General features: G+C 41.6%; 1 protein-coding gene across 1 annotated transcript; it reads left to right on the top strand.

The window, feature by feature from the left end:
- Positions 1–21,294: 21,294 nt before the first annotated feature.
- Positions 21,295–22,773, top strand: LOC125891529 (uncharacterized). The gene is made up of 4 exons (XM_049580884.1): positions 21,295–21,504; positions 21,662–21,805; positions 21,915–22,170; positions 22,337–22,773. The coding sequence occupies exons 1-4, from the start codon at positions 21,295–21,297 to the stop codon at positions 22,771–22,773; spliced, it is 1,047 nt and encodes a 348-aa protein (XP_049436841.1).
- The last annotated feature ends 4,167 nt before the right edge of the window (positions 22,774–26,940 follow it).

Here is a 26,940-nt window from a genome sequence, read left to right as displayed (position 1 = left end):
ATCAGTTGTTCACTTATGGAGCAAATCAATCATTGTTACAAACAAATTACCAACATCTCCATGCTGTCTAGATGCAATATGTGTATTTTCACATTTTTGTCTTAATAACTGAATTTTTTACAGTGGTTTCAAATCTGCCTTTCCATGCACGGATGGCTGCTTTCCTACACAACAGTGAATGGCTGACTCATCGTTGTTCAGCATCTACAAGTCTTCTTCCTGCTAGAAAATCTGCCTTCTCATGCTTGAAAATAAACCAAACTTTGCACAAAGATCCAGCGTCAATACTTCAGTGTGAAACCATCTGAGGCTTCTCACTTTGCACATAGCTCAACCAGTTAAACATAAGTTTTTCACTTATGAAACAAATCAATCATTGTTCAAATAAATTACCAACATCTCCATGATGTCTATATGCAATATGTGTATTTTCACATTTTTGTTTCGATAACTGAATTTTTTACAGTGGTTTGAAATCTGCTTTTCCATGCATGGACAGCTGCTAAACCTGCACATCTGGCTTAGTCAGTTTGTGAAGCTACATGAATTGTCACTGACTAATTAGCTCAGTGAGATAGAAATTGATCCTTAGTCTCAGAGGTTGTGAGTTCAAGCATCTGCTGATGCAAAAGGCAGATTGTGTCTCTAAATGTCTTCCAATTCTTCTGCTTGTTGCTCATAATTGCCTAAAAATGCCCGGACCCGACACATCGCTGCGCAGCAGCTATACTTTTTATAGTTATGTCCTATTGTTGTTTGTAATATTTCTGATTATTATGTTCACTTAAACAATTAATATCCCTATTATTACTGTTCACCTGGGCATCAGTTACTTGAATGTCCTGTCATCTGGCATTGTGACTTCTAACAGGTGTCAAACTGCCAGAAAAGCTTTTAAGCACACACACACACACACACACACACACACACACACACACACATAAACACACACACACACACACACACACACACACACACACACACACACACTGGATAGCTCAGCAGTTAAGGCTACTGATCCCGGTCAGGGCAGGTAACACATTTTCAGTCTGGACCCTAAGGCAAGGTCCTAAATGCTTCTAGTCTACCTCAGGATGAGGGAAACTGCAAAAATAAAAGTCATACCAGCTCAAACATCGCCCATGTCAACAAGGTCTGTGTCTCGTGTTGGAGAACCAAGGCAACCTAATGAGAAATGGACCACTGGAACAAGACGTGGATGGACTAGAGCAGAGAATATGGAACTGTTGTAATGCTACTATATAAGTAACCCCAGAGAGAGGGGTTACATGCAGAGGATATGGGATATAGATGCTTTGAAACCCAACATCTTACCTGACAAAGAAACAACTCCTACCCCAGTGTTCCAACATCCACAAACAGCAACTGCTATCTCAGCTAGAGAATGATGAGGTACAACAAACATGCTACGACAAGGGGGAGCCAGGACAACAGGTCAAAGTGGGATGTCATCATCATCCCCACACTCCAAGATTGGGTACCAAGTCCCAAACTCTTACAGTACAGATTCCCTTACAGCAAGGACAAATGACCTGAGATTGAGGATAATGAATAATAATGAATAGATAAATAATTAATGAATGAATACATGAATGAATAACTCCCTCCTCTGGCTTCCTGCCTAAAGAGATACACAAGAGAAGCAGAAGCCAGGAGAATAAATAGGATGGTCTCCACCGAATCATCCAAAGTGTACTCTCAGTGGCTGAAACTGAACAATACTGGAAAAGCATATGAGAGAAGGAGGCATCATTTAAAACCGATACTAAGTGGCTAATGGATCTAAGAGCCACTTAGTACCCTCTAAAAGTCTGCTAGAACAAGAGCCAGTTACCATTACAATGGCAGACATCCAAAAAAGGAGTATCAGGTATGAAGAACTGGACAGCACTGGGCCCTAACATGATCCACTCCTACGGGCTAAAGAAACTAACTGTACTTCATGAACGCCTGGGAGCACAAATGAACCAGCTGCTGATTGATGGGACCCATCCAGAGTGGATGACCCAGGGACGGACAGTCTTGATCATGAAGGATCCCCAGAAGGGCGGTCCCATCCATTTACTGGCCAATAACCTGCATCTGTACAACATGGAAGCTCCTGTCAGGCATCAATAGGCACATAGCCCATTATATGAGCAAGGCCCAGAAAGGAATTGGGAGTAATACCAGGAGGAAGCTACAGCCACTGGTCGATAGAGCAGTCACCCAAGACTGCAAGACCAGGCAGATCAACCTGTTACACGCCTGGATTGACTACAAGAAAGCCGACAACTCAATATATAGATGCACGCATAGACACGCATAGATACTGAAATGCTTGGAAATGTATATATATACATGTATGTATATATATATTATCAAACATTGGTAGAAAATACAAAAATATACAGCATCTTGAAGGAGATGTCCCTTCTATTAAAATACTTAAAAAGAACTTAAAGCACCAGGCATATGAGATTTGCCAAAATTAGGTAAAATTTACTGTGAACAGTAACAGTAAGAAGTTATTAATGGATTGATGTAACTTTGGTACAGGGCCAGGCTCGGGACGAAGACAGAGAGTGCAAACACCACAAGCACTTCTGCCAGGTAGTTGTTGTTTCCTCCGCAGGGGGGCGCTGTTGTACTAATACATGCTGGTTCACAGTATCCGCACTGTGTAATATTCTACTTGCATTTAAAATGTAATAATAACCATATCCAAAATACTACAATAGTGACCCTCAAACAGTGGACACAATAACTACTTAATTACAGTAAAAGGAAAAACAAAGAGTCAGTACACCGACGTTATAAAGGCTGTTTTCTATTTTGTTAATTCAATGACACAGGCTTAATTGGCATGCCATTTGAAGGGTGGTGCCAAAGCACAATCACAACAAAAGGACAACACATACTTTGCAATGTTATTCTTACCTGTTGTGCTCTTTTTAACCCAGTTGGTTAGGGATCCACTACCTTTAGCTGCCTCACACAGCTCCTTATTTTTTTGTTGAAGTCTTTATTTTTGCACTAAAGAATAAAATATTGTGATTAATAATAGAAAATGAATGACTAAATGAAATGTAATGAACACACACACACACACACACACGCACACAGTACATACAGACATACATATACATACATATTTGTGTGTTTCAATCAATCAATCAATCAATTTTATTTATAAAGCCCACTATCACAAATCACAATTTGCCTCACAGGGCTTTACAGCATATGACATCCCTCTGTCCTTATGACCCTTGCAGCAGATAAGGAAAAACTCCCCAAAAAACCCCCTTTAACAGGGAAAAAAAACGGTAGAAACCTCAGGAAGAGCAACTGAAGAGGGATCCCTCTTCCAGGACGGACAGACGTGCAATAGATGTCATACAGAACAGATCAGCATAATAAATTAACAGTAATCCGCATGACACAGGACAGAGAGAGAGAGAGAGAGAGAGAGAGAGATGCAGGTAATGACAGTAGCTTACATTATTGAAACTAATAATATTATAGTTATAGTTCTGGTTACTGCGGTACAATATGTTGAAAGTATGTATTAATATCTGGCAGTATACATGTGTGACAATAGTCATATGTGTATAATAACAGTAGAAGTATGACTAATGACTAATGATGGCAGCAGCAGCAGGAGGCATCTGGCGGGACCACGGCAGCAGCACAACCACACACGTCACGCTGTCCAGGCACCGCTGCGATATGAGTTAATCTGAGAGACAGTGGAGCACAAAGGCTCCGGAGAAGAAGCCAAGTTAGTGACATCCAGAATGGCCAAGTTAGCAAGACGCAGTAATAGAATACGAGAGAGAGAGAGAGAGAGAGAAGGAGAGAAGGTGCCCGGTGTATTATAGGGGGGTCCTCCGGCAGACTAGGCCTAAGTCAGCCTAACTAGGGGCTGGTACAGGGCAAGCCTGAGCCAGCCCTAACTATAAGCTTTATCAAAGAGGAAAGTCTTAAGTCTAGTCTTAAATGTGGAGATGGTGTCTGCCTCCCGGACCGTAACAGGAAGATGATTCCACAGGAGAGGAGCCTGATAGCTGAAGGCTCTAGCTCCCGATCTACTTTTGGAGACTTTAGGGACCACGAGTAACCTTGCGTTCTCAGAGCGCAGTGTTCTGGTGGGATAATATGGCACTATGAGCTCTCTAAGATATGACGGAGCTTGACCATTTAGAGCTTTATAAGTTAACAGTAGGATTTTAACTTCAATTCTGGATTTTACAGGAGCCAGTGCAGAGAAGCTAAAACAGGAGAAATATGATCTTGTTTCTTAGTTCCTGTTAGTACATGTGCTGCTGCATTCTGAATTAGCTGGAGAGTTTTTAAGGACTTACTAGAGCTACCTGATAATAGAGAGTTACAGTAATCCAGCCTTGAGGTAACAAAAGCGTGGACCAATTTTTCTGCATCTTTTCAGGTCAGGATAGGCCTAATTTTCGCAATATTACGCAGATGAAAAAATGCAGTCCGTGAGGTTTGTTTTAAATGAGAATTAAAAGACAAATCTTGATCAAATATTACTCCGAGGTTTCTTACGGTAGTGCTAGAGGCCAGAGCAATGCCATCTAGAGAAACTATGTCATCAGATAAAGAGTCTTTGAGTTGTTTGGGGCCAAGAACAATAACTTCAGTTTTGTCTGAATTTAACATCAGGAAATTGGTGCTCATCCAGGTTTTTATGTCTTTAAGGCAATTATGGAGTTTAGTTAATTGATTACTTTCTTCTGGCTTCATCAATAAATACAACTGAGTATCATCCGCATAACAATGGAAATTCATAGAGTGATTTCTAATGATGTTACCTAAAGGAAGCATATATAGAGTAAATAGGATTGGTCTGAGCACAGAACCTTGCGGAACTCCAAAACAAACTTTGGTACGTGAGGATGATTCATTATGAACGTCAACAAACTGAAAACGATCAGATAAATAAGATTTAAACCAGCTCAGTGCAGAACCTTTTAGGCCAATTAAGTGATCCAGTCTCTGCAGTAGAATTTGATGGTCAATTGTGTCAAACGACGAACTAAGATCTAATAAAACAAGTACAGACACAAGTCCTTTGTCTGAAGCAATCTGAAGGTCATTTGTAATTTTAACTAGTGCTGTCTCAGTGCTATGATGCACTCTAAATCCTGACTGAAATTCCTCAAATAAATTATTATCATGTAGAAAAAAAACACAGCTGGTCTCGACTACTTTCTCAAGGATCTTTGACACAAAGGGAAGGTTAGATATTGGTCTATAGTTGGCTAACACCTCTGGATCCAGGGTGGGCTTTTTTAGGAGAGGTTTAATTACAGCTACCTTAAAAGACTGTGGTACATAGCCTGTTAATAAGGATATATTGATCATATCTAATATATGAGTGTTAACTAAAGGAAAGACCTCCTTAAGTAGCCTAGTTGGGATGAGGTCTAAGAGACACGTTGATGATTTAGATGAAGAAATCACTGCGGTCAATTCTTGAAGAGAAATTGTGTAGAAGCAATATAAATATATCTTAGGTTTTACAGCTGTGTTTGAGGTTAGATAGGTACTATCTGAGGACAGGAGGTCATGAATTTTGCCTCTAATAGTTAGAATTTTGTCATTAAAAAAGCTCATAAAATCATTACTGCTAAGGGCTAGAGGAATACAAGGCTCAATAGAGCTTTAACTCCCAGTCAGCCTGGCTACAGTGCTGAAAAGAAACCTGGGGTTGTTCTTATTGTCTTCTATTAATGCTGAGTAATAGTTTGCTGCGGCATTGCGGAAGCCACTCTTATAAGTTTTGAGACTGTCTGTCCAGATTAAACGAGATTCTTCCAGTTTGGTTAATCGCCAATTCCTTTCAAATTTTCGCGCTATTTGTTTTAACTTACGGGTTTGAGAGTTATACCAAGGAGCGAACTTTCTTTGCTTTTTTAACTTCTTTTTAAGAGGAGCTACAGAGTCAAGTATTGTTCGCAGCGAGCCTACGGCGCTATCGACAAAATGATCAAAGTCGGTACAGGAAACCTGTGTTACTGAGGGACTTGGTATTGAATTTAACGACGGAGTAATCTTTTCCTTAAATTTTGCGACAGCACTATCTGATAAACATCTAGTATAGTAACTGTTGCTAAGTGGCGTGTAATCGAGTAAAAAGAAATCAAAAGTAATCAGATAATGATCCGATAGCGAGGGGATTCTGTGGAAAGACTTTTAGGTTATCAATTTCAATTCCATACGTCATAACTAGATCGAGGGTATGGTGAAAACAATGAGTGGGTTCATGTACACCCTGACTGAAGCCAATGGAGTCTAATAATGAGATAAACGCAGTAGCCAGGGAGTCATTATCAACGTCGACATGAATGTTAAAATCGCCTACAATAATAACTTTATCTGATTTAAGAACTAAACTGGATAAAAACTCTGAGAATTCAGATACAAATTCAGAATACGGGCCAGGAGCACGGTACACTATAACAAATGAAAGTGGCTGCAAGGTTTTCCAGGTCGGATGTAAAAGACTAAGAACGAGGCTTTCAAATGAATTATAATCTAATTTAGGTTTAGGGCTGATTAACAGACTAGAGTTAAAAATGGCTGCAACTCCCCCTCCTCATCCGCTGCCTCGAGGAATGTGGGTATTATTATGACTGGGAGGAGTGGATTCATTTGGACTAACATATTCATCTTGACACAGCCAGGTTTCAGTGAGACTGAGTAAATCAATATGATTATCTGATATTAATTTGCCATGGTCCTCAGCCGGAAAAGGGTGGATTGCCCACTCCGGGTGAGGGGGGAGGTCCTGCCTCAGGTGGGGGAGTTTAAGTATCTCGGGGTCTTGTTCACGAGTGAGGGTAGGATGGAGCGGGAGATTGACAGGCGGATTGGGGTGGCGTCAGCAGTGATGCAGGCACTTAACCGGTCCGTTGTGGTGAAGAGGGAGCTTAGCCAGAAAGCGAAGCTCTCGATTTACCGGTCGATCTACGTTCCAATCCTCACCTATGGTCACGAGCTCTGGGTAGTGACCGAAAGAATGAGATCGTGAGTGCAAGTGGCCGAAATGAGTTTCCTCCGCAGGGTGGCTGGGCTCAGCCTTAGGAATAGGGTGAGGAGCTCAGACATCCGGGAGGGACTCGGAGTAGAGCCGCTGCTCCTCCACATCGAGAGGAGCCAGTTGAGGTGGTTCGGGCATCTGGTAAGGATGCCTTCCGGACGCCTCCCTTGGGAGGTGTTTCGGGCATGTCCAACTGGGAGGAGACCTCGGGGCCGCCCCAGAACACGCTGGAGGGATTACATCACCCGGCTGGCCTGGGAACGCCTCGGGGTTCCTGCGGAAGAGCTGACGGAAGTGACTGGGGAGAGGACTGTCTGGGCTTCTTTGCTGAGGCTGCTGCCCCTGCGACCCAGACCCGGATAAGCGGAGGACGATGAGTACGAGTACAAGTACGAGGTGGTCGGGGGACAGACACCGTTTGTATAAAACTATGAAAACTATGGCTGGGTAACTGAACTAGAAGCTCAGAGAGGCGTATAGGACTGCGTCTCCGAGTCCTGGTCTCAACTCTGGGTTGTCAGGGATTTAAATTACTAATAAAGTTTGCCAGGTTCCTAGAAATGAGAGCAGCTCCATCCAAAGTGGGATGAATGCCGTCTCTCCTAATCAGACCAGGTTTTCCCCAGAAAGTTTGCCAATTATTAACGAAACCCACATCATTTGCTGGACACCACCTGGACAGCCAGCGATTAAATGATGACATGCGGCTAAACATGTCATCACTGGTCAGATTTGGGAGGGGTCCAGAGAAAACTACGGAGTCCGACATCGTTTTTGCATATTCACACACCGAGGCAATATTAATTTTAGTGACCTCCGATTGGCGTAACCGGGTGTCATTGCCGCCGACGTGAATAACAATCTTACTGAATCTACTTTTAGCTTTAGCCAGCAGTTTTAAATTTGATTCAATGTCGCCTGCTCTGGCCCCAGGGATACATTTGACTATGGCCGCTGGTGTTGCTAACTTCACATTTCTCAGAATAGAGCTGCCAATAACCAGAGTTTTATCCTCAGCGGGTGTGTTTCTGAGTGGGGAAAAGCGGTTGGAAACGTGAACAGGCTGGTGGTGAGCCGTGGGCTTCGGCTTGGAGGTGTGCTTCTGGCGAACCGTAACCCAACCTCCCGGCTGAACAGGAGTTGCCGGAGGACAGTTAGCAGAGGCTAAGGCTATGCTATGTTGCTCCGCACCGGCTACAGGGGGCTGGCAAAACCGCAGCTACTGAATGGTTTTACATGGTGTGGAGCCGCTTCTAATTCACTAAGCCTCGCCTCCAACGCAGCAAATAAGCTACACTTATTACAATTACCACTGTCGCTAAAGGAGGCAGAGGCATAACTGAACATCTGGCACACCGAGCAAGAAAAAGCAGAGGGAGAAGCCATTGCTAGCTGTATAGCTAATGTAGCTACCAAGGCTAGTAATGTGCAAACAACAGCTAAGAGATTAGCGAGAAAGTCGTAGAAAGGAGGAGAGCTATAAGTGCTTAAACAGAACCAGTGTGGGTTAAGACTTGAAGTAGATGTTAAAGCAACATTAAAGCAACTGAAGTGAGAAAGCAGGCTAGTAAAATTCACCAGAGCAGTACAGAGACGCTGTCACAGAAACACCGGAAATGACACAACTCGCTTACCGCAATACGTCAGCACGTCCACAGCGACAATATTCAGTCTCAGTCAGTGTGTGTGGAAAAACAACAACCATGGAGTAGATGAGTAAATGAAAAGGCAGTGAGCTGTGAGATGAACTCCAGCTCATATGTGTTGTTGTTGTTGTTGTTGTTTTTGTTGTTGTGTGTCAAAACCCATGAAATGTAGGAGTAAATAAAAAGGCAAAGTGTGAGCTGTGTGGAAATGAAGTGTTGTGTTGTGTCTGCTTCTATGGCGCTGGCACTATTTTCTCTAAATAGATGTTGCTTTTCAGTCTGGTCAGAGATTGTATCCTAATCTTGGAGTTTACATTTTTGTAAAGAACTTTGTTCTGATGCCTTTGTATGTGCTACATTGTAGTAGGAAATGTTGCTCTGTCTCCTTTTGACTCTGTGGACAGAGGTGACACAGCCTGTCTTATCAAGGCAGCCAGGGGCCTGTATCATGAAGCAGGATTAATGTCTGAGCGAGGTAACTTCTCACAAAGCTGGTTCAGTTCTTATCGGGGTAGATCACCATTGTAACTTACTCTGAACTTATCCTGCTCCGGAGCAGGGTAAGTTCAGAGTTGAATCTGATCCTATAAAAAGCACCACCCACTGGCCAATCAGCTGTTCGGAAAAAAATTACTCCGCTGACAGAAATGCAGCCCAGTCATGACGGAAGTTTCATTAATTTGATTGATTTTGATTTGAAAGTTTTTAAAGTTTTGAACATTAAAAAGAAAAAAGCAACAACAAAAACAATGAAAATTGTTCAAAAGGAGTGGAAAGAAGTCGAAATTTCATCCCACCCTTCATAAGAAAGAAACTGATCATTTGCGGACACTTAATAGCACCATTAATTAGTGCCAACATTTTTGTTGTTGGAGGAAATGATCCTGTTAAAGATAATGGGCCTAACTGACAGCTTTGCTGCTGGAAATGTGGAAAGTTGCCTATCATGTCTACACTTCATGGTGTTTGAGGGATTTTCCTTTTTGTTTTTGAAAGAGGGAGACTAGGTATATTTTTGCGCAGCTGTTAATTTCAAACACAGCTCAATATCAGGATGATTTTATTCAGACTATCAATTTGGTGTTGATATGATTTAATTGTGGCGTCAGCTTTAAGCTTTATTGTAGCATATATAATGTTATGACAAAGAAGACCAATTTATCAGACGCAATGATGTTAGACGATAATTGTAATACAATTCATCTGCGCAGCATCAGTGTCAGATGTACAGGTACAGGTACTGTACCTGTACAGGTACAGGTACTGTAGCTACTTGAACCAGTGATGAGTAATTTAACCTGCACATAATTTTATTTGCTGCCTTGTTTTGTCTTGATTTTTCCCTCTCTCCTCCTCTATTTCTTCTTTCCTTACTCGTTTTTTTCCTTCTCTATTATGTGATTTCATTGATGTTTTGACAGGGGAATTTCTTTGATAAGCTTTTAGTGGCTTCTAACCTCTCCGGCACTTTTCTTTTTTTAATCTTGTAAATTTTATACTGTCTGTTTTTAACATTATGTGCAAATACACTAATCTAAACTAAAACTAAACATTATTCATCCCGCTATGCGTTGCCACGCATGTTTCCTCCTCCTGCAGCTGCCACAGTGTTTTCTGTAATGTTGCTTTTCTCCTCCTCATATTTTAGTAGAAATAATTTCTGATCCTCACTAGAAATACTTTTTCCCCTCACATACGGCGCTCTGTGAGGACGCTCAGTGACGCTCAGTGATGCTGCGCTTCTCTCATGATTGTGATTGGTCCACTGCGTGCACGTTCACGGCTCTTGATAAAGCAACCCTGGGTTGAGTTACCGAGTTGATATCCAGCGTCGTGATACGGATTATCCTGATTGCCATTGTTAGGGTTAGTTAGGGTTAGTCAACCCAGGATAGGTCTGGCTAACCCAGGAAAGGTTGATCTCGTTTCGTGATACAGGCCGCAGGTCTGACTGTGTCTGCCAGTCTCTATGGCCAGGCTGTGATCACTGAGTCTGTAAATAGTCAGTATCCTTCTCAGTTTCTGATCTGTCACAGTGGACAGATAGTGTGCCATCATGTACTGTCTGTCAGTTTTCTGTCTCTCAGTGCAGTGGAGGTGAATATTAATGGAACCCAGTTTAGTGCTAGTGAGGCTATCTGCGACAGGTGTGGAGTAATGATCTCAATCTCACAATGGATGAAATGACATTGGCAGAAATTTGGCATTTGTGAAAGAGATCTCTATATGTAACAGAAGAGATCCAGTTTAGGATATTGCATCACTTACAGATTACCCTCCAGCTGAGACATAGGATGAATCTGAGTTTGACAGAAATGTGCTCCAAGTGTCATGTGGAGGTGGGTGAGTTACAGGAACTGTGTCTGGTCATGTGTTCATATTGAGGGGTACTGGGGTAAAATTACTGATAAACTCAATTTGATTTTTGATGTCCACCTTAACCCTGGGCCTCAGGCTCTGCTCCTGGGCTTACCCAGCCCTCATATTAAGGGCTCTTATCAAAGAAGGCAGTTCAATATTCTTACATTCGCTGCCCAGAAAAATATACTGCTTAAATGGATTGATACTGCACCTCCTACAGTTGTATGGTGGCATAAAATGATATTTGAGCTAATACCAATGGAATATTTAACATACAGATTTAAATGTAAAATGCAGTTTCCTTTAAGACGTGGACACCCTTCTTTAAATATGCTGGTAAAAGACTCACAAATATTGTCCTAAAGGGAATGCTTGACTCCAGCACTGACAATTGGCAAAATGACATCTTTGGGTCATAAGGTTAGATTTCTACTTACTTGGTGATTGATTGTCATTTATTTATTACTCATGTATTTTGTCTTATGAAATTTTGTTGAAAATTTCAAATACTTTAATTTATGTAAGTTTGTATCCTTTTTTTCACTCTTTCACTTCACTTCACTCACTACTTATTTCAGTAAGATGTGTAATTTCTGTGGCCACTGTTTGTTTGTACTGTGTTCGTTTTGTATGTTTATGAAAAAATGATCATAAAAATATTGTTAAAAAAAAAGAAAGAACCCAGTTTAAAGTCCATTCTCACTGAGGCGAATATCTGCATGGATTATTCTTGCGGAAAAATATAAACGTTGATTTCATGGGTTCTTATGGAAGTTTGCACACCGGGGCGGAACTTTCATGCGGTGAAAAAAGTTTCCGCGCAGACTTTGACCCCATGGAATTCGCTGTGGAACCAGAGATATTGGATGACGGGAGATACCCAACTGTAGGCTTATCAAATGTTAAGAAAACGGTTACTCTTCCTGTCTCCTAAGTGGGCGTGGTTAACTCTCCCTCCAATCAGAGCCTGTTTTCCCTCATACATTCAGAGCTGCCGCAAGTCTCCTACGAGGGCGTGGCGCTGACGTCACTGAATCAGGAAGTGAGCTGAGTTGGGTATTTCGCTTCATCCAATATCTCTGGTGGAACTACACAGCAGGGCCAATGAAATTGTTTGTTTACAGTCACGCAGACCCGGGAGAGTCCAAAATCCAGCCAGGCAGGACAGTATGGGAGAAAGGTTGATAACCCTCGTTTCACAGCACCCTGTCCTTTTTGATAAAAGATGGGATGATTTCATGAACAATGAATTACAGGACAACGTCTGGCAGTCCATTGTCCAGCTTGGTGGCTGTGTTGAGAGTGGTAAGTGCTAAAGAAAGTTGATGTTGACTTTTGTTAAACATTAGCTTGCTAGCTCGATGCTGCTACTCTTGTCCATGTTCACCCACACCTGTTCACACTCACACTAAACATGGAAAAGCGCTGCGTGAATATTCCACAAATCCGTCCGCATTTCCGCATCGCAGCAGTGAGAATGAACCTTTAGTTTCTTCAGTGTGGGCTCAACAACCCATAAGTGGAAAATCACAATCTTAAATAATCTTAACTAGTTTTGGTATGTCCAGTGTTCTGCTATATAAATCAGCTGAGCCAACCTGTCCTCCTCAAACTACATGAATAAACTGAAAACATCAGCCTAAAGTGCAACACACACTGGTGCCGGTGTGACACTGTGGCCGTCAAGTGCCGCCCCCTAACACACATTGGCAGCGGTGCGCAGCGGCACCGTCAACACTAAAGTGTATTTCCCACCCCAGCCCGCTAGGTGGCTGTACCTACACTAGTTGCCAGCTGCTAGTAACGGAAGAAGAAGAGGAAAAACTTTGAGGCAACAACAACTTGGATATCATGGGTGAGTTTCTTATCAAAATCGTCTTTTAAAAATTTGAAAAAATGAATAACGTTAAGCATCCAGATACCCCTTTGAAAGCTGCAAATGAAACCCACAATTGACTATCTTAAAACATTTAGTTAACGTACAGTACAGGCTGTCGGCTGTGTATTAACCTGACTTCTGCACAACACAACTGATGGTCCCAACCCCATTGATAAAGCAAGAAATTCCACTAATTAACCCTGATAAGGCACACCTGTGAAGTGGAAACCATTTCAGGTGACTACCTCTTGAAGCTCATGGAGAGAATGCCAAGAGTGTGCAAAGCAGTAATCAGAGCAAAGGGTGGCTATTTTGAAGAAACTAGAATATAAAACATGTTTTCAGTTATTTCACCTTTTTTTGTTAAGTACATAACTCCACATGTGTTCATTCATAGTTTTGATGCCTTCAGTGAGAATCTACAATGTAAATAGTCATGAAAATAAAGAAAACGCATTGAATGAGAAGGTGTGTCCAAACTTTTGGCCTGTACTGTATATAAAAGGCTTTTCCAGTGTGGGTTTGTTCGTAGAATATAATGGAGGTGGGCGTTTTGATGCGTGGCGTATGGTGGCAGTGTGTGTTGCACTTAATAGTCAAACACAGAAAAAAGAAACAGCTTTCATTACAGATAGGTCAAATATAGTCAGGGTTTCACATCTGTACAGATGTCATTTTAAGAATCCTTACAGCCTACTGACTACAAGTCTCTGTGCTGCTAAATATTTCAATAATTAAAACAGTCCAATGTTAATATACAATAGACTGTGTATAGTTTATGAGGAGTGTACCCTATTTAGTCTTACTACTAGACATCACCATCAGTAATACATGTATTCTGTTAAGAGAACAAACCTTCGAATCAGACAAATAAAATCTGAATCTCTGAAATTCAACAAAAGTGAAGAGTTTATATTAAACATCATAGTGTTGAGTCAACATCTAAACCAATCAGCTGTTAGATCAGGTAAGAGCCAGACATTTCCCATTATGCCCTGGGTCTGCAGTCGGTGGAGAATAATTGCAGCACCTGGCTCTAAGAACTGCAGCCACCTCGATCTCACAAGTTTATTGTTGTCCACTTTTGCATGACATCAAAGCAAGTCGGGATGAGATGAAGTCGGACACAAATCTAACTGGCATGCATTGTGCGTCGATGGCCAGTGATTGAATCTGGACAGGCCTGGTCCATCTTGAACAAGCCTGTGTATTTCTATAGAAACAGAGGTACACCGAGTCTGACCACCCTGTTGTGTTATGCAGGTGCACTGCCTTTTAATACTGTAGGTTTAATTCATTTTTAATTCAAAGGGGCTTTATTATTGTGGGAAAACTTGTGTTTAATTTGCAAAAGCAAGTGTAAAATAAAAACACAACAACACAAACACAAATTAATACTGCTGGTTTTATCTAAACACAAAACATACTGTTTTATTTATTACCATTTACTAAATCCAATTCGGGTACCGTCCTAATAGGTACTGAAAAATAAGAACAAAGGAACCCACCTATTTTACTCAGTCAAATAATTGTTGTCAGGGAGCGGTTCTGCTGCAGGCAGTGCAGGAAAAGGCTCACACCTGATCTCAACCCCCTATATGTAGGCTTTCAAACAAGCCAGGTTTCACCTCCTTCCTGCTCCTCCTCAGACCTGCTCTCCACAACATGGCATACCAGATGCATCAGGTAATCCATGGTCTCTGATTGTGGAATGATTTAAATTGAGTATAGCCTTAGTTCAGGCAGGTGATGATGTCAAGTAGCCCAATCAACCAATGGATCAGCTGATTGATGAAAGGGAGTCAGCTGATGGATCACATGATACCTTTCTATGCAATCAATTGGCCAATCTCATTCTCCTTCCACAGGCCTTCATGGAAAGCTTTAAGGCAGAGAGAGAGAGCACATGCCCTTCCTCTCCGCTTTCTGAGTAGAAAGACAGAGAGGCCCCAGAGTTCACTGATGTCACCAGTGACACTGATGGTGGTGTCCTGGAACTTGCTCCAGACTGCATAGTGTGGTACAGACTGCAGGGCGGTCTCTGATTGGCCTGACCATTTCCAGACCTCATGCATCACTGAGGGGGTACACAGTAATTTGCTTACATACCTTGATCTTAACAGGATGGCTGCGAGTTTGTCTTTACCCAAAGGGAGAATTGATTCCCTCTGTAGCCTGAATGGCATACAACAGTGGTCCAGAGTCCTTATTCCCCCTTGTGTTGCAGTCAATATATTGATGGAAGTCAGGGATTACCTTCTTATGGTTAGCCTGATTGAATTCTCCGGTAACAATGAGTGCAGCATCAGGATTACTGTTCTGTGAGTGGTTCAGGTCTGATTAGGGTTGGGACTCGTTAGGATTTTAACGATTCCGATTCCTTACCGATTCCTTCTTAACGGTCCGATTCCTTACCGATTCCTCTTACCGATTCCTACATTATATTCATTATACTTGCTATACTTAAACAAGTATATAATAAACACAAATGCAATCATACAAATACAAAAACTTTATTCTAACTGTTGCACAGTACAATTAGATGAAAATACACATTTGTGTGTGGCGTGTATTTCAGATTTAGAGCTTGTATCATCTCCCTGAGAATATATAACAACAAAAAGTGATTCTCTGATTTCTACAGTAACGCTATTAAAATTAACCACAACAATGTAATAAAAAATACTTATATGCATTCATGCTTGTGCACTGTTATTTACGTGACAACACCTGAACAGAACACACACACACATTGGCTGTTTGTTTCTACCGCTCCCCTCGCTGGAAGCGGACTTCCAGCCGCCAGCCTCCGCCTTGATTAAACGCTGAAAATTAAATAAAAGAGGGAGACAGGTATCTCCTATTTTATGTTATTTTGTAATATTTCTCCCTCTCCCCTCGCTGGAAGCGTCGGACCTCCCGCCACCCGCTCCCGTCGCCCGCTCCTGTCCCAAACACGGAGGTCTCCCTCTCTGCTGAGCACCCGGCGCACGCCCGGCCTGTTAAATAGGCTGTAACCATCACTACTGTGTGACACAAACTCAGTGCTTTAGTGATTAGATAATGTCGGGCTCGGTTGGGTTTGGACAGAAATATATGCCCGTGCCGCACTCTAATGGAAATGCACGTGACTTTTTCTTCTTTTTTTTTTTAACAATCTAGGAACCGTTTGCAGGAACCGTTACGCCAAATGTGATGGAACCGGTTCCGGAACTGGAACTTTGGACCCGGTTCCAAAAAAGAACCCGATCTGGATCCCAACCCTAGGTTGATCCAACTGAGCAGTCTCTGTTTTTTTGCTTTTGGTGGAAGGTAGACCTCTGTGACAATGACCAAAGTGAATTCCCTCAGAAGAAAATGTGATAAATGCCTAAAAGGCCTAAAAGAGGTGTATGCTACTTCCCACAGAAAAGTTGTGATCTTTCAAAACAGACTTGATGGGAGAAACTTGCTTATGAAAATTTTGGAGAAGGGAAAGTGGCGATGCAGGTAGTGAGGCTAAAGCCTGATTGTAGACATTGTTGAATATTAAGCATGCCATGTTTGGCTTTTGTACATGTGTTTTTTTTTTTTTTTTTTTACTATGGATCCGATATAAAAATAAACCAAAGTAAATAAATGCACTGTTTTATAAATGAGACCCCAAGTGAACAGGAATGGGATAGAATTTGATATTCCAGCTGTCACACCAGTTTTTATTCATCATAAAGCACACACCTCCCTAACCCTTTTCCCCCTAGAGTTTCGAGAATGGGAGATAGTTAATAGAGATTTGTCAGTAATCTTAAGCAGGCTTAGAGGAAATGCAATAGAAAAGTTAGAAAAGATGGGAGATATAAGTTACTCATATGGTGCAGAGAGGTTTGGGGTGCATGAGAGAAAGAGGGGTGAGAGGGTACAGTCAGGTAAGTCTAGGCGGCAAAGAGAAATAGAGAAGTTAGTTCAGGAAAGGAGACAGTTAAGAAAGCAGTGGAAAAAGGCTGCAGAAGAAGAAGAAAGGGAGGGAATTAAGAGGCAAGAGGAGTTGAGAAGCAGGCTAGCAGCTCTTAGAAGGGCAGATCATATCAGGAAAAAGGGGAGGAAGAAGGAACATGTAAGGACAGCTTTTTTCAGCAACCTTTTTAAGTTTGTTAAAGGATTGTTTTGCCAGGAAAAGGGAGGGCAGCTTAAAGTAGCAAGGCTAGAGGTTGAAGAATGTTTGAGAAATACAGTGCCCTCCAAAAGTATTGGAACAGTGAGTCCAATTCGTTTACTTTTGTTGTAGACTGAAAACATTTGGGTTTGACATCAAAAGATGAATATGAGACAAGAGATCAACATTTCAGCTTTTATTTCCAGGTATTTACATCTGGATCTGATACACAACTTAGAAGATAGCATTATTTGTAATGGAACACAAAATTTTTAGGTGAGCAGAAGTATTGGAACATATAAACTTAAAATAGATTAAAGTGAATGAGACTTAATATTTAGTTGCAAACCCTTTGCTTTCAATAACTGCATCAAGCCTGTGACCCATTGACATCACCAAACTTTTGCATTCTTCTTTTGTGATGCTTTTCCAGGCTTTCACCGCAGCCTCTTTCAGTTGTTGTTTGTTTTGGGGGGTTACTCCCTTCAGTCTCCTCTTCAGCAGGTAAAATGCATGCTCTATTGGGTTTAAGTCTGGAGACTGACTTGGCCAGTCTAAAACCTTCCACTTCTTGCCCCTGAGGAACTCCTTTGTTGTTTTGGCAGTGTGTTTTGGGTCGTTATCTTGCTGCATGATGAAGGATCTCCCAATCAGTTTGGTTGCATCTTTCTTTAAATTAGCAGACAAAATGTTTCTGTAGACTTCAGAGTTCATTTTGCTGCTGCCATCATGTGTTACACCATCAATGAAGATGAAAGAGCCCGTCCCAGAAGAAGCCATGCAAGCCCAAGCCATGACATTACCGCCACCGTGTTTCACAGATGAGCTTGTATGTTTGGGATCATGAGCAGATCCTTTCTTTCTCCAAACTTTCGCCTTTCCGTCACTTTGGAAAAAGTTAATCTTTGTCTCATCAGTCCATAAAACTTTTTCCCAGAATTTTTGAGGCTCATCTCAGTACCTTTTGGCAAATTCCAGCCTGGCCTTCCTATTCTTCTTGCTAATGAGTGGTTTGCATCTTCTGGTGTAGCCTCTGTACTTTTGTTCATGAAGTCTTCTGCGAACAGTATATTGTGATACCTTCACTCCTGCCCTCTGGAGGTTGTTGCTGATGTCACTAACAGTTGTTTTAGGGTCTTTCTTTACAGCTCTCACAATGTTTCTGTCATCAACTGCTGATGTTTTCCTTGGTCTACCTGTTCGATGTCTGTTGCTTAGTACACCAGTGGTTTCTTTCTTCTTCAGGACATTCCAAATGATTGTACTGGCTATGGCCAATGTTTGTGCAATGGCTCTGATTGATTGTCCATCTTCTCTCAGATTCACAATTGCTTCTTTTTCAACCATAGACAGCTCTCTGGTTTTCATGTTGGTTCCACCTCTAAATGCAGTCTGCACAGGCAAAATCTATCGTACCCAATCTGAAACTGAGCTCAGACATTCAGTGCTATTTATTGTTTGAATAATCAATGTAATTTGGAGACACCTGGGCAACAAAACACACCTGTCAGTGACATGTTCCAGTACTTTTGCTCTCATGAAAAATGGGTGGGTTCAAACAAAAGGTGCTATCTTCTAAGTTGTGTATCAGATCCAGATGTAAGTACCTGGAAATAAAAGCTGAAATGTTGGTCTCTTGTCCTATATTCACAGGGTGACCGCGGGTCCTTAAAAAGTCTTAAAAAGTCTTAAATAATTTTTTTCAAATTTAAGGCCTTAAAAAGTATTAAATTGTCTTAAATTCAGATCAGACAGGTCTTAAATGTGCTCGCGAAAATTTCTGGTAAGCACGGAATGATCTAAATCTCGCCCCGTCGTTTAGATCACGTGACGCAATGAGTCTGCTGCAGACCCGCAGAAGAAGAAGAGTGTGCTGCATCTTTGCTAGCTAACGTGGCCTTCTTGGTTGCGAAATGGGAAAATGCCGATTTAATGACAAGTGGCTTGAAAACACAGACTACTCGTCGTGGTTAAGGCCCGTTCATTGAAATGTTTATGAAGCCAACTGCATAATGTGCCGAAGGAATTTCAAACTTGGGACAATGGGAATCAAAGCGGTGGATTCGCATTTGCAGAGCGGGAAGCACAAGGACTATACCAGAGCCCGCCAGCAGACTCCGATTGCCCGTTTCTGCTCCACTCTACCCACCGCCAGCAAAGATGTTACGACCAAGAATGTTACGGTGGGAAATCCACAGCCAACATCGTCATCATCTGACATTCGCACAGCTTGTGGCTCTACGCCAACACTTAGAGCAGAAGTGATCTGGGTGCTGAGGACGGTGACTAGCCATCATTCGTACAGATCAAATGAGGGAACAGAAGACGTGTTCAAGGCCATGTTTCCAGACTCTGTGCTTGTACAGACATTTACATGTGGACGAGACAAAACGAGGTACGTGGCCAAATTTGGATTGGCCCCGCATATTAAACACAACTCATAGCCGAAGTCAACATGGGCCCATTTGTGATCATGTTTGACGAGACACTGAACCAAACAACAAAAAGCAAACAGTTGGACCTGCATGTGCGTTATTGGCGAAATGACCACGTTCAGTCAAGATACTATGGGTCACAGTTCATGGGCCACGCCACTGCTCAGGACCTGCTTCAACATTTCAAGGTGAGTTATCAGTCTGTTTATTAACTCTTGTATAACTTAGATCAGCGTATCATAGTATATATATATAACTATATTATATAGGCAGGTGTGGGACGCACAGTAGGCTAATGTAGGCTCATGATAATTCATCACCTGACAGGGTCTGACAAAAACGGTTAAAAAAATAACCGGCGGGCCAGCAAAATCTGCCCAAACATGCTCAGGCAAGCACCGACTCTGATCTTTTTTTTTTTTTTTTTTTTTTTTAGTGTTTCATATTGTTATTATTTATGATATTGCGGTAGACAGACACAGCCGATGCTTCTTTCATTGCTGACGTAATTCACAAGCCGACAGAGACATGCAGGTGCAGTAAACGTTTCCAAGGTAACAGGGCGCTCCACCAACCAGAGATGTCGTTAGGATTGTGGGTAGTGTAGTACTTCCATGGCATCGTGAAAAAAACTCATTTCCCTTAAAACAAGGTTGATTTCGCACAGACTTGTAGCTTCTGCTGGAGCAGAGTTTTTTAAATCTCATAGCTCGTGGTCAGTCTACCTTTAATAAATTCCACAGTATGGCTAATAATCACTATTCTAGTTATAGAATATCACTGGGATTTCACTTCCAGAACCTCACTGCTTATGTCTATAGGAACTGTAATGTTTTAGCAAGGTACTTTATGGTTACACTGAGTAAAGCTTACACAGGCACTTTTTGCAGCTCAAAGTAGTGGACTATTCAGAATGCAATTATCATATTTTTCAAAGTTAAATTGGAGAGCATATCATGTGAAACAGTACTTCACTCATCCATTCGCTAATAAGGAAATCACCAATCATACAAGTTGTGAGCAGAATATTGTCAGTGTGAACTGTGTTTTGAGGGTTATAGTGAATGCAAACATTTTATGCTGGTTGTTTACCTGCCAAAATGTCTAAATAGTGTACAGATTTACCAGCCACAGACAAAAATTACCAGAATTTGGTTGGTAATATCTCCCACACTAAACTGTAACTCTATAGACTAGCTGCAGTGGTTGTCTAGTTATTTAAATAGCTCATGTTGCTTCATTTGGGAAATAGTATTATTTTTTTCCTTTTCTTCTGTTTCTTTTCTTTTCTGTCTTTTTTTTTTTTTAAATCTCTCCCAGTCTGATATTAATCTGAAGTAGAATGTAAGAGATGAGATGTCTTGACTGCTGTATCGCTAATGTCTGCACTTTTTTTTTTTAAATTCCCAGGAGTGTGTGCAGCAGCTTGACCTGAGAAATATGATTTCAATCTCCATGGACGGACCCAGTGTCAACTGGAAGTTTTTTGACCTGCTCCAGCAAGAACAGGCAGAAGAGTTTGGAGGTGCCAAGCTGACCATGGTTGGGAGCTGTGGGCTGCACACACTGCACAATGCCTTCAAAAGTGGCTTCAGTGTCTGGCAGCTGGAGAAAGTACTCAAGGCATTGCATACAGTGTTCCACAATACTCCTGCTCGAAGAGAGGATTTCTCCACTTTGACCAAGACATCTGTGTTTCCCTACCATTCTGTGGGCATCGCTGGATAGAAAACCTACCCGTCGTCGAGAGGGCTATTGCAGTATGGCCAATGATCGTGATGTACGTGGATGCAGTGAAGAAAGAACTTCCAAACCCTAAAACATCATCCTATGACGCTCTTGTAGAGGCACGGAAGGACTATCTTATAATGGCCAAGTTGCACTTCTTCATGGCTATCTCCAGGACCTTCACCACCTTTCTAACTACATATCAGACAGATGAGCCTGTGATGCCATTCATCAGCAAAGACCTGGCTGTGCTCATGAAGGTAATGAATAACATGCCCTGGATTTAGTGTATGATATTTCCATTTCAATTCAGTAACTCCCCACTATTGCCGATAGGTATAGCACTGCATGTAACACTTGTTTGTTTGTATTGTTATTTATGTCTTTTATTGTATATGTACATGTGTATGTTCCCAGAGCCTGCTGAAGAGGTTCATCAAGGCAGAGATCCTTAAAGACATCACTACACTGCAGATGGTGAGACTCGACACGACTGACAAGAAAACAAGAGTCCACCTAAAGGATGTGGACATTGGCTTAGGAGCAGAAGCAGTCCTAAAGGTATTGTGGGAAATATTAAACAATGGTTAGGATAAAGGAAAGCAAAACTTTCTTTTCTCCTTAAAACATGTAGTCAGTCTTACACCCCCTCCTCCACCCTTATTGTTAGGAACTCCAGAGTAGCCCCAGCAGCAGTGTAGGAGAGCTCAGTGTGTTGGAGTTTAGAAGAGACTGCATGGAGTGTTTGACTAACATTGTCCAGAAAATGCAAGACAAGAGTCCACTGAAGTACAACACTGTGAGGCAGATGGCATGTTTGGACCCAGCAAACATGTTCTCAGACCCCGACTTGTGCCAGGAAAGAATGAAACGACTTGTTCAGAGGTTTCTGCAAGACAACCAGCTGTCAGGAGGTGTCTCTGCTGGTATTTAAGTTTTCAGAAGTCTAGCAATATGTACACTGTCACACTTACCTGAAGCTTGTTCAGTCACAGCACAGCACAGTAGTGATATGCTTGTCTAGTTAAGTACATTTTTACATTACATTGATTGATTGTGTTATTTATTTTGTGTTAATCTGTTTTATGGCAGGTGACATGATTGTCCAGCAGTTTGGAAACTTCTTGTCTCTGGAGGCAAAAGCTGAATCCTTCTCTTCTTTCCAACCTGTGCGGACAAGACTGGATGTTTTCCTGCATGGACTCCTCCATCAGTCCTACCCTGTGCTCTGGACTTTCTGCAAGAAACTTCTGCTCCTGTCTCATGGTCAAGCGACAGTTGAGAGGGGCTTTTCTGTAAACAAGGAGGTAGAGGCTGATAACATGCAGGAGGACACAGTTGTTGCTCAGAGAATGATATGTGACTATGTTTCTGTCTGTGGTGGGGTTCTCAAAGTTCCTCTGACAAAGGAGCTCCTGGCAGCTGCAGCCTCAGCAAGGTCTCAGTATCGGCTACACCTGGACCAGGAAAAGAGAAAGAAGGAGAGCAACACACGAAGAAAAGAGAAAAGTTGCAGAGGAGTACCTTGAGCAGCTCAAAAAGAAGGTGACACTGAGTGAGGTAGCAAACAGCCTAGAAAAGATGCAGATAAACTGGCAGAGCAAGCTGAGGGTCACTCAGGCACACTCATGGCCCAGCTAATCACCAAGTCCAACATACTCAGAAAGAGATACAAAGACAAAGTCGCAGAACTGAAAGAGGTTGCAAGAGAGCTGGAAGATAAATCAGCAGAACTCAGGCACATGCCTTGATGTCCAGTCAGACATTTTCTCTTTCCCTTACCTTCCCACCTTCCTCTTTTACCTCACCTCAGAATTCCTGTTTTTCAAATGAAAATTGTGTGTTCACATTGTTATGTCTGAAGTGGGCCTATAATAGAAATATAAGGTTTCGTTAGCCAGGACAGAAATTGAGCTGCTATTGTGGGTTGGTCAGTGACAAGTCATATTAGCAAGTAGTATGGTACAGTGGCTTCTTTGCTGGAATTATTTTTGTTGTTATTTACAAACAACATTACTCTGACTCCCATACAAACGCTTGTCCTATAGTGAGGAACAGCTGTGTTGTGGAAAAAGCTTTAATATGAGCTTTTAGTTGTTATCTAGATTGTTATCTTACCTTCTTATTTAGTTCTGTTGCCACTGGCATTTTATGAGACTCTTGTTTAAAGAAAAGACAAAAGAAAGTGAACGAGCCACCAATATCCCTCATCTATGGATGTCGAAATTTTAAAGAAGATAGTGTCTGATTAAACTGTTGGTCTGAAAGAGGTCAGAAAATGATGAAAAATGTCCGAACAGTGTCCCAAAAGCCCAAGGTGACGTCCTTAACACAATCCAAATACAGTCAGTTAAGTCTCATAGAGAGGTACAGAAACCAGAAAATAGTCACATTTAGCTGGAATTAGCGAAATTTTCCTTAATTAAAATAGTGGGTGGCGTAATCGTTATAGCTCTAACTTATTTGGACGTGTTCTTTTTTTGTATCTTTTTCATGTCTTTGTTTTACAGTAGAGATACAAAAATAAACAATGTACTATATCCCCTTCTGTCTTAATTTGCATTTGTTTACTTCAGGTGAGGTAATTCACAAACTTCACCTACTGGCTCAGTTTAAATAACTGTTCTCTTTCCACATTAATAAAAACATTTGAAGGATGTTGTTGAACAACTGATTATTTTCATTTTTCCTAATTGTACATTTTTAACTGACATCAGTGCCTTTAATTGTAAAAGAATATATTTTCACTTTGGTCCATATTTCCATCGCAAGTTTGGTCTTAAATTTTTTTTAAGGTGGTATTAAAAAGGTCTTAAAAAGTCTTAAATATAACTTCCTCATACCTGTAGTCACCCTGTATTCATCTTTTGATGTCAAACCCAAATATTTTCAGTCTACAACAAAAATAAAGGAATTGGCCTCACTGTTCCAATACTTTTGGAGGGCACTGTACATATTCAGATTAAGAGAAGAATAGGATTGTAGGTTTTGCTCATGGAGATATCACCGGATATCCCTCCTAATGGAGGCTAATCTCCATTAGAATTTACTATGGCGATGGAAATTATCAGGGCTTCATCAGGATAGTAGGTGGGGAGAGACGGCAGAACGAGGTGCACCTTCCACAATTTAGGGCTTACATGTATTACATGACACTGGTGACCACAACAATACCATGTACAAAGAGGCTACTCGAGAAGGTAAATAAGAACCTCAAGTTAGGAGTGTGGTTCCAAATCCAACCAAGGGAAGGAAATGGAAACCAAGATCGGCAGTTCAGGAGCATAGACTGTATAAAAATAATGGACGTAGTCACTGTGACGTCACCCATCCGTTTCTGAGGAGCGGGTTTGAAGCTCAAAATACTCGGCTATGGACATCGCCATGTTGGCAGTGCCTGACTCTGCCCAACTCCCGGACAATCAAAAATGGGCAAAGAGGCAGGCCGAAGGAAGCCTGGTTGCTTTAAACATGCCCACCTCGCTCGGTGCTGCTAAGTTAGCTAAGGCTAACAAGCTAGGCTAAGAAGCTACGAGGCTAACAAGCTACGCTACTTTGGCTAGCCCTGTGGTGTTGGCTGCTCCCGCTTGGTGCCAGCTCCCTCATGTAACTTGAGGTATGTTGAGTTTAGCTGAAACTACTGTTATACAACAAACCTTGAAACAACAATTCAGCTGTTATTGAGATTACACGATCTTAAAAACGCTTCAAGGTTTTTGAATATATAACACTAATTATTTATTACACTCATTTTACTTTTATATGCACAGTGTGGAGCATTGGTGACAGCTATGTCCGGCGTGGTGTCCAGAGAGCTGCAGAGACCTTGGGAAGCAACCTCAGCATGCTGGGTATCCATGTCTGCTGGTTTGGCTGGGGTGGACTACAGTGGAGAGGCCTTTTCTCCTCCTTTTCCCACTCCCTGCGAGGAAGAGCAGCACCAGATGTCCTCATCATCCACTGTGGTGGCAATGGCATGGGGAAGGTCAGCAGTGTCAAGCTGGTCAGCATGATGAAGGAGGACCTGCACCAGCTTCACCTCCAGCATCCTGGCATTAAGATAATATTTTCTTCATTGGCCCAAAGGTGCAGGTGGGAGGCTGGTGGCAATCCAGCAAAGACTGATAAGGCCAGGAAATGTGTTTACAGTGTTATGGCTACATTTGTTCATAGTTTAAATGGTGCCATAATTGAGCACCCTCAGATCAGACACATTCATCTCACACCTAGGAGAAATTATATGTTTTAAGTAAATTAGTTAATTGTCTTAAAGACCACCTCCAAACGCAGTGAACTGCTTACAGTTGGCAGTGTCACTGCTTTTGAATTTGGCCTTTAGGACACATTTTGTTAGGCCTGAACATAGCCCAGGCTGTCATGGCTAATGTTGAGTTTTTGATATTCATCTATAACTTGTTTAAAAATTCAATAAATTCTATTTACATTTGCACTCCTTTTGTCTTTGTTACTGACTGAATGTTGTATTTCACAATCAAATCTGACTGTCAATTGAAAGGGCAAACATCATGGGCAAGCATCATATGCTACAGATAAAACAAAGCATTAATGTTTAACATTGTCACTGACAAAAAATTAAGCAGTCCATTTCTGTGTGGGCCTGATTATTTTAACTTTAACTTTTACTTGAAGATAACTAAGCACCTTACACCCAGCAGCAGAGCCTGAGAAGATTTTGGAGAGTAACCTTTGTTTGCTACTCTGTTATAAGTCTAGTTTTAACACAGAAGAATGTGACTGGATAAAAGGGCTCAAAGTGAAAAACAAAGAATTAGCTGGACACAATAGTTTTGAAGCCCCCAAGGAGGTATCACTTGTCTGCTATGTTGCCAACTCTGAGAGGGTCTTCCTCAGGCAAAGGTATTGTGACGTTTTTATAGTGAGGCAAACAGAAACATAATCAGCCAATTGTGTGTTACATTTTTTTAGCCTCACTATATAAGCCTCAATACTGAGCAATACCCACAGAACCTTCTCATATGTCACAACATCACAAATAAATAATACCTCCTATGGGACTTAAAAGTATTCAGTGTTCAGATATTTCCTTGTTTTTCACTTAGTAATGTATGACAATTAGTAATATATGTAATGCATTTAAATGTATGTGGTGGGTGAGCAGAGCGTTCTACTAATACAATGTGTTACACGTTAGGTTGCCTGACAATGCCACTTTGGGAATTTCACCCAAAGAATTATTACCACTATTATCAATAGGACACACAGGTTCGTTCACTCAAAAGGCAAGAGATGTGGTCCCAAATTCTTTACAAAAATAGGTACACTTTATTACAAAAAATACATTTTTAAAAACTCCATTCATACCAAAAGAAAGGGGGAGGGAAACCTAATCAGGAGCCGAGGCCTGCTTGTGGGACCGGAGCTAGTGAGGGGGATGGGAATCCACTAAACAAAAAAAATATTAAGCTAAATAAATTGAACACCCAGGAATACGTGACAGTCACTCACTTTGTGAAATCACCCACGATCCCAGGAAGACACGGCACACTAAAAAGGGAGGAATACCACCACCCAGGTCACCAACACCGCTACCACCGGCCTGCAGCAACTGAAAAGGGGATAAAACAGAGTTACAACAATCACAGTATAAGACAAAGTATACTAACTAAGAAAAGTAGGCAGGAAACAATAAGCTAAGCAAAATAACTGCCCAAAAC

Source organism: Epinephelus fuscoguttatus, linkage group LG7, assembly GCF_011397635.1.
Source record: "Epinephelus fuscoguttatus linkage group LG7, E.fuscoguttatus.final_Chr_v1".
Lineage (NCBI taxonomy): Eukaryota > Metazoa > Chordata > Actinopteri > Perciformes > Serranidae > Epinephelus > Epinephelus fuscoguttatus.
Note: the sequence above shows the minus strand (reverse complement) of the source record. Positions and strands in the feature narration are given on the sequence as shown.

What these genes read in the sequence shown, in the direction of transcription:
- LOC125891529 (XM_049580884.1), top strand. Translation starts at nt 21,295, where the DNA reads ATGTACGTGGATGCAGTGAAGAAAGAACTTCCAAACCCTAAAACATCA. An exon ending in ACCTGGCTGTGCTCATGAAG is followed by an intron (nt 21,505 to 21,661) that starts GTAATGAATAAC and finishes GTATGTTCCCAG; the next exon opens with AGCCTGCTGAAGAGGTTCAT. An exon ending in GTCAGGAGGTGTCTCTGCTG is followed by an intron (nt 22,171 to 22,336) that starts GTATTTAAGTTT and finishes GTTTTATGGCAG; the next exon opens with GTGACATGATTGTCCAGCAG.